We start from the raw sequence: 8,614 nt of genomic DNA, 5'->3' as shown, positions 1-8,614 counted from the left end.
TTAAAAGACAAATCATGTACATTGAGGACTGAAAAGTGGTGAATTATTTTAAATTTAGCCCGCTAATTTAATTATTTAGATTAAGAACCTACAATAACATTTTTTTTTCTAAAATCCACAAAACATTTTTCACAATTCCAACATGACAAGAGTAATAAACTTTTTTTTCCCATTATCAGACATTTTTCAGACCAAAATAATCAATTGAGGGAATAATTTACAGATTTACATATATGTGTAAATGTTTTTATATATATATATATATATATATATATATATATATATATATATATATATATATATATATAAAAAAGAGAAATGAGACTAATTTGATAAAAATGTAATCATTTGACAGCACTATTTAAAAGTTAAAATCTTGTATTATAAATTATTTTAAATTTACCAAGCTAATTTAATTATTAAGGTTAATAACCTACAATACGAATTGTCAGTTTTTTTTTTCTGAAATAAACAAAATGTTTCCCTCTATTCCAAGATATCGAGTGGCACTATTTTTTGGTGCCACTTTTTCATTTTACAGACCAAACTAATCGACAGAGAAAATAATTTACAGATTAAGTTACGGCAGTTGCTTCAGGATTAATTGTGAACATTATTTTTTTTAATTACAAAAAAATATCAACCACGATGACAATAATCCTCAGCTACTAAGAATAAAATATTTCAAATTTTTTTGATTTATAAAAATAATTCTGCTCTAAAATGACAACTAGATGCACTTTATTTTCTTGCGTTCAAACCAACCAACCCAGAAAAAAAATGACAGAACAAGAACCAAGGCGTCGATAAATCTTAATAATTTTATTGTCTTTGTTCTCATGATTTTACAAATATGATACTTCTGCAATTCAACTTTAACTGTGCAACACAATGGCATTATGGACTGTTAACTGTCTGTGACTCCAGGGAGGCTGTGGATCCTGCAGGAGCTTCGGGCTTTTTAGTGTCGTCTTCTCCGCCCCGCCGCAGGATTCACTAGCAGCTTTTTAAAAACACACACGATTTTTAAATTTTTCACCACTTGTTGTAATGACGGCTACTGTCGGTGGGGGAGAGGGGTGAGGAGGCGTCTCCCTCCCCCCCGGGTCAGAGGTCGACTCCCGGACTGAAACAGTCTCTTTGGACGAGGCTGGTGGTTCCCGCTCGGTCTTTTTAAATGGGTGATTCTCGCCACGTAGGTTTTTGGGACACCAGTACAGATAAGAACAATGGCATGCAAGACTCACACACAGACCCACTTTTTTTTTGAGTGTTTTTTCTCGTTTTAAATAGAAAATAAAGATTCTGACATAAGCACGGAGCCCTCGCCGACACCAAAGCGTATTAAACTGTACGGAGGACAAACGGCGCCATATTTTTTCATTGAGGAGGAGGGGGCTTGCGACGGTTAAAACCATTTTCACCACGACAGCTGGCTTCTTTTCGTATCCGGTTAAAGTCCCGTTTTTGATAATACATCTCACATTTATATTATTTCTTCTCTTCTAAACCTTTTTAATATTTTTTTTTTAAAACTACAAATGTATGTGCTTTCGATTCAAAACAACGCCGGGAAGGAAAAAAAAACGAAAAAGAAAAAAGATAAAGTTTCTCAACGAACCCACTTCCGGCCAAATTTTATTGCAAATGAAGTGATGACCTCTGAACAGCAACACACACTTCAGTATGGCACAAGCATCTTAGAAATGACCTAAATGCATCGTCGTCGTCGTCGTGGGTGAATATCAAAAACCAAACCACACCATATCTAAAAATATTAAGACATTAATCATCAGCAGAGCAGAATTTTTTAATCCTCGTCGTAACATGCCTCCGCTCTGCAAGCAAAAACTGGACCTAGAGGAGTAAAGAAAACAGGTTATTTGGGTCGTTGTGCATTCGAGGATCTGGAGGACGATTCCTTCACCGGGAAAGCGTTTGATCGATAAATTTAAAGCACTCCTGGGGATCCTTAAGACGTCTGATGTGCTTTTCTTAGTTTTTCGAGGACGTTTCCCTCCTGCCTGCTCACCATTTACCCCACCGCTAATAAATACAGCTTCAAATAATAAGGGCGAATCGAAAAGAAACGAAGAGGAAGAAGCGGAAATAAGCGAATGTAGTGGCCTCAGTCCGTCCCGTGAAGGAGCAAATGAAGACGTCTTATCTAGAGTAGTGGTTGTTTTACAATGGCGGCGATGTCGAGAGAATGACTGGGCGTCAGCTCGTCGCGTTGCTGCCTCCTCTTCCCTCCCGTCTCTTCTCTTTTCTCGCCCCGGAGGTGATCATGCTCTGTCTGATCAAAGTCTTTGACCCTTAGCTCCCCTCCCTCCCCCACTTCCCCCGTCCCTCACCCCGGCGGCGATGGCGGCGGTCGGGAGGGTGCGTTCAGTCGGCGTAGTGCATGATGGACTCGACGTAGTTGCCGGGGAAGAGGCCCGTGGTGCCGTTCATCACGCCCTCGTACCAGCCGTCGTCGTTCTTCTTGATCACGTAGATGATGGCGCCCTCCTGGAACGAGAGCTCGTCGTCTTTGTCGCGGGTGTAGTCGTAGATGGCCACCACTGAAACAGAAGAAGAAGAAGAAGAGAAAACGTGGAAATGATGAGAGCCAAATCCCCAACAGTGTTTACATGGGCCTCTAGAAACTGAATCTTAAATGCTGTATTAAAACAATGTATGATAGAGATGTTCGATATTGGCTTTTTTACCAATAACTGATATTGTCCAACTCTTGATTTCCAATTTCGAAATCAACAGATACCGATACATCGGTAAAATATGAATTGATGAATTGTTTAGTTGAGAAAAGACTTGAAAGTGTAGAAACTGATTAAACCAACAAACACAAGTCTTCACTTCTATCTCAAGGATTTTGCTTGACAATTTAATGCAACCAGTTTCATTTAAACTTAGAATCTCTTTCCAATGTAGATATTGATAAATAACTTCTTCGCACTTGGATTTGGATGGAAATGTGTCTGTGAAACAGTACTTTAACATGGACCATAGAGTTATAATGGAAGATGAAGCAGAGAAATCATAAATACCACATTAAGCAATCAAAAAATACAGGAAAATACACAAAAACAGGCTTTTTAATGAACCATTTGTCAGAGCCACAAAGGGTAAAAATGACAATAATTACGGGATCTCCAATTTTTTGACAGTTATTTAACTACTCATCTGTGTTCTGATGGGAAAATGAACCAAATGGAAGCTCAAAACTGGGATATTTAATTGAAATCTATTTATTCTACATGTCTGCATTTTAAAAATTTGCCAAAAATAAACAGTAGCTTTAATCAGATTCTCTAAAAAAAATAAATAAATAAAAAGTTTCTGGGTGGAAATGTGAAGCCATTTATTACCAACACTTAAATTAATCGGGTAAATGAGTATTTTTTTGGAATGTTGTTGGGTGTTGACCTGAATATTTCAAGAAATGTAGACAACTTTTACTGCAAAGAAACAATTTGAAACTGAATTTATTCAGCTGAAAGTGAATTTAGTTGCTCTGAAATTATAAATGATCGTCAGCTCTGTAAACTTCCACATTCAGCGTTCAAAATCCAAATTCATTGTCGTAAACTGAATGTGAATCACAAGACTTGAATTAAAATTTTGAAAACATATCTAGAAAACTACAGATTGTTGGGTTTTCCATTAACTCAGCTTCAATCTAATAAATTCAACTTCAAATGTTGTGATTCAGATTCAATTTGAGCCGAAGTGAGGAAAAATGATGCAAAAAAAAAAGAACATCCAGAAGATACACAAACTTCCAAAAGCACCGAATAAATAAACCTCCATGTTTTCAGTATTTTAAGGTAAATATTTCAGACCTTTCTCCAGGTAGCTGCGTGGCGCCCAGGGCGGGTCCTCCTCGGCGTACGGGTCGCTGTACTCCACCACCGCCGACTCCTCTTCGTCCTCGTCGTCCTCGTAGTCTTCGGGCGGCGGTGGCGGAGGTGTCGGCTCCTTGAACACCGGCTCGTCGGCAGGGGGAGGCGGCGGCGGCACGTCTGAGACTTTCCAGGAATAAAAACACCGATCAGAGGCGAGAAAAGATGCACAAACCCCACGGATATCGCCATGCAATTGGAAAGAGTTCATGCTGGACGTACTTCAACCACAAACACAGATGAAAGGAGCAGAAAGTGAACACGTTGTGACTCGACATGCATTAAAAGACAGTAGGAACAAGTTTGAAGGCAATCAAGAGAAATCAGAGGGAGGAAACACGACAAAAAATCCAACAGGGTCATAAACAAACATGCTTTCCACGTATCTTAATATCAACAAGCAACCAGCCACCAACATCTGCCGCCAAAAGGTCCTCTATTTATCCACCATTCAGTGTTTTTAAAAGATTTAAAATGATATTTACTACATTTTTATTCACTAGACAAGATTTATGTTCAGCAAAACAGAAAATGCATTTTCTGTTTCATTTTTTTCTGCATTTGTCATCACAGAACCTGTGAAATTCGTAGCTCAGTTTGTACAAGAACAAAAATATATGTACGTTTGTGTAAATTATGAAAAACAGGAAAATAATACAAAAATCAGCAGGTTTAAAGGCATGTAAAAAAAAACAAATAATCAACTAGTGAATTTTTTATTCCTTTCAACATGAGATGTGCAATTCTGTCTGGAAAATGAACCAAACCTATGCTTAAAATTGTGATACTTTATGGCAATTTAATTTATTCTACATATCTTATTTTAAAAACCTGCAAAAATAAACCTGTTGCACGTACATGATTGTGTAAAAAGGCTAAAAATTTTACACTCCTCGGTACAACCAGGAAACCACGACTGACTGACTGAGCTGAGGTCAACAGCCGCATGACAGAAACTCTAAATTCTCTCTACTTCTTGTCATGGTTGTGTTGTTTTCATAGACTGCCAAAAACAAACAGTTTGTGTTAACCAAATTCTGTAAAAAAAACAAAAACAATTGTGCTTCTTGGTGCAATCATTAAGCCATGACTGACTCAGCTGTGACCAACAATCACATGACCAAAATTCTGTAAATATCCGGCTGGACTGCAGGATGTCTTTACTACAGATCTATACAAAGTAGAGTCTATTTTTTCCTATGTTGGTAACACCTGTGAAGTCGTACTTGTTCAATCTGTATTTTTTGTTTTGGTACATTAAGGAATCAAAAAAATTTAGTTTTTTTTAATGTTTATTCACTTTGTAACTGCACAAAAACTACATTAAACTAAATATTGGAGTTCTCTTTACTTCTAGTCATGACAATGTTGTTTTCATAGATTGTCAAAAGTAACCAGTTTCCATGAACCAAATTCTGTAAAATAAATAAATAAATAAATTGTGCTTCTTGGTGCAATCGTTAAGCCATGATGGATTCAGCTGTGACCAACAATCACATGACAAAAATTCAGGCACTTTTTAAACTTATTTTGACAGCAGAAAAGACATATTTGACTTCTCTCTACTTTTAATCACTGTGGTGCCGTTTTCATAGATTACATTAATCAAACTCACTAAAAAACTAAAAATTCTACATTCCACAACACAACCAAAAAAATGTGACTGACTCAGCTGAGACCAACAGTCGTGTGACAAAAACTTAGTAAAGATTCAGCTGAACTGCTGGATGTCTTTATTACATATCTACAGCAAACAGAGCTAATATTTTCCAGTGTTGATAACACCTGTGGACACTTAAAGTCATACTTGATGAATCTGTATTCTTTATTTTGGTATATAAACCAATTCTAATTTAGTTTTTTTTATTATGTAAAATCACATCATAACTGCACAAAAACGAATTAAGCTACATATTGGAGTTCTCTGTACTTCTAGCCATGTTTGTTCTGTTTCCAGAGACAGAGGACTTTATATTGGGGTGAAAAATTTTACTTTTTTGAGTGCAGAGGATTTCTATGAAATGATTTCTCTCCACATCAGGCAACCAACATCAGATCTGTTAGCCTTAAAGAGTCTCCGGAGCTCTCGCTTGTCCAAAAACACGTGTACAGGTGGATAAAGGTGAGAACCGTCGCGTCTGCTGGTGGCTGACGTTCTACTAACTGCTGGGGTTCGGATGGACGTCATGCAGAGGCAGCGAGGAGCTAAAAGCCACTTACTGGTCTCCTGAACTCGGGCCACAAAGCCCATCAGAGGCAGCTGAGGGGTGATCTGCATGGAGGGGGGAGGGGGCGCGAGCGGGCCTGATACCACCAAACAGAACGGAGGACGGAGGACGGACACGAAGACGGAGGACGGACACAGAACACGACGTTAGAACACAGAAGAAGAGCACAGCAGAGAGTTTAAATCAGAAGAGCAACAGCTGCAGCATGACAACAATGACAGCAAAGCACAGTTCATGTCTGTCAGAATGATGCTTCTGACTGTTCTATCATCCATGAATTAAACAAAAAAAGCAGAAAATGTGAACTGATGAATTGCTTAGTCGAGAAAAGATCTGAAAATGGAGGAAAAGTTCCTCATTTTGCCAAATTAACAAAACATATTTCATATAAAACCAACAAGTCTTCATATGTATCTCAAGAATTTTGCCTGATAATTTAATGCAACCAGTTTCATTTAATCCAAGAATGAACTAAGAATCACTTCCAGATGTCATAAACTTCTTCATACCTGGATTTGGATTAAAAAAAGAAGTGTCTTTATTTTAATGGGGATCATAAAGTTATAATGAAACTGCCAAAAACAAACTGTTAGCTTTAATCAGATTCTGTAAAAAAAATAAAATAAAAGTTTTGCATTTCAAAAAATTCTTCTAAAACATCTAAAATGTGGATGACTGTTAGTTTTCTTCAGATTCTCTGACAGTAAACTGAATAAATGGACAATTTTCAGACATTTTATAACCATAATGAAGCGGATTGATTGAAAAAAAAAAAAAAAAAGCTGTTAGTTGCAGGTTAAAATCTTAAAAGAACAAATTGCAACCAGGAATAAACATGAATGAAGAGACAAAAGGCAGAGCAATAGTGAGGAAGGAAGTGAAAACAACAGAGCTGAAGGCGTTTTAGGAAAAGAAGAGTCTGCTGCCTTTTAGACCTAAACGATCGGAGAGAAGCTGGACTCCTGACTGAAAAACTACAAAAAAAAGAGCATTAATTCAGCAGATCAGACGGAGGAAAACTTAAAATCAACTGAGGAAAGAAGCTTGTCTGAATTCATACGAGCAGAACACAGATTCTTTGTCTTGGTGGGAAAAAAGTTACTTGTCATAGAAGTTCTTCTAAATACACTGGAATTGCGATGCCAGCTTTTCTACATACACTAGAATCTGTGCAATGTTGTTGTTTTTCCGACTTACAAATTTGTGCAACACTAACACTTCTCTATTAGTATTTTTCCTCATGCAGGGGCTATCTGAACTTATACTGTTGTACATTTTTGGTTTATTTTTAATGTCTCCACAGATATTTCTCATTAATGTTTGCACTATTTCCCCACAAATTTCCCCATTGTGGAAAGAATAAAGGCTTATTGTAGCGTATTGTATTGAATGTGATAATGAGCTATTAATGAAATAATGAGAAAATAACGCCTAGCTGCAGCTCTACATTTGTCCTCGCACCTCTTCAAGGATCATAGTGGGCAAAAAAAAACCCCAAAAAAAAACCAAGAAAGAGCAACATTCTGTCTGTAACCCGGCGGTTGTGGTGGGACTGTACCTTGGTTCTGGGCGAAGTGCGGCCCCCCGTTGAGCTGGCTCTGGTTGTGGGCCATGTTGGGCTGACCGGTGACGGAGGAGGGTCGGCGGTACGGCAGCGAGCCTCCCACCGGAGCGTTCTGGGTCTGCTGCACCGGGCGGTTCATGCTGTAGAACTGAGGAGCACCTGCAGGGAGGGAACAGCAGGGGGCAGCAGAGAGCCGTTAACTCCTGGAGTTTATGAAATTCGTTTCATTCCTACATGGTACAACAACATTACAACAGGGAGATAGTATATTGTCTTTATCTTATTGTATCTGAGCTTGACTGAAATCTGCATAATGTCAAACACCAGTAAAAGGTGGGCATCACAAGTGTTGCAGGAGCACTAAGAGCAGGGCATCGCTGTGCAAAGAGGAAATTTTAATTTATACCAGGAAATTTTACAAGAATAATCTCAGAAATCTGAGCTCACCATATCAAATCCACCCCGCTAATCAAATTAGATCATTTATTTTAGTTTTTGGCCGTAAATTAAACCGTTCAGTGACATGGTTGCATTTCTAATTGTAAATTTCATCCTTTCTGAACCATTTCCTGTTTTGTAGACAATAAAAACATCTCTAATTTTGTACAGTATTGACCTGAGCTTGTAAAGCAGTCGGGTAACTTTGCATCATATAGAAAATTATAGGCATTTAACCTTATATATTTACATTATTCAGGTTAATTTGCAATGTTTATGCTGTTTCTCGATTAAAGAGCATTTTGGTTTGGTGTCTGTTGTTTAAAATACACTGGATAAATAACAGAAACTTGACTATTTTCAGTCAAATGTATTAATTAAATAAACAAGCCTTGTTCTAAGCTAAAGAACTGTTCATTTTTTTGCATAAACTGTCAAAAACAGCACCTCAATGTTTGAAAAGATTAGCTAATATAAGG

The 8,614-nt window shown here is 37.6% G+C and overlaps 1 protein-coding gene across 20 annotated transcripts in view; it reads right to left on the bottom strand.

The window, feature by feature from the left end:
* Positions 1-803: 803 nt before the first annotated feature.
* Positions 804-8,614, bottom strand: part of abi2b (abl-interactor 2b) — a 29,065-nt gene continuing 21,254 nt past the window's right edge. For 14 of the 20 annotated variants that reach the window (XM_023289181.3, XM_023289186.3, XM_035956758.2 and 11 more), the window contains 4 exons: positions 7,692-7,856; positions 6,126-6,209; positions 3,846-4,031; positions 804-2,564 (listed from right to left, as the gene is read on the bottom strand). In XM_023289181.3, coding sequence (XP_023144949.2) covers positions 2,389-2,564; positions 3,846-4,031; positions 6,126-6,209; positions 7,692-7,856 — 611 coding nt within the window. In that variant the 3' untranslated portion in view covers positions 804-2,388. The remainder of the gene's footprint in view (positions 2,565-3,845; positions 4,032-6,125; positions 6,210-7,691; positions 7,857-8,614) is intronic. The other 6 variants (XM_023289183.3, XM_023289188.3, XM_035956764.2 and 3 more) reach the window with 1 other exon arrangement.

The sequence above is a fragment of the Amphiprion ocellaris genome, chromosome 24 (assembly GCF_022539595.1).
Source record: "Amphiprion ocellaris isolate individual 3 ecotype Okinawa chromosome 24, ASM2253959v1, whole genome shotgun sequence".
NCBI classification, from domain to species: Eukaryota; Metazoa; Chordata; class Actinopteri; family Pomacentridae; genus Amphiprion; species Amphiprion ocellaris.
The sequence above is the reverse complement of the archived record's forward strand: the minus strand, read 5'-3'. Positions and strand labels throughout refer to the sequence as shown.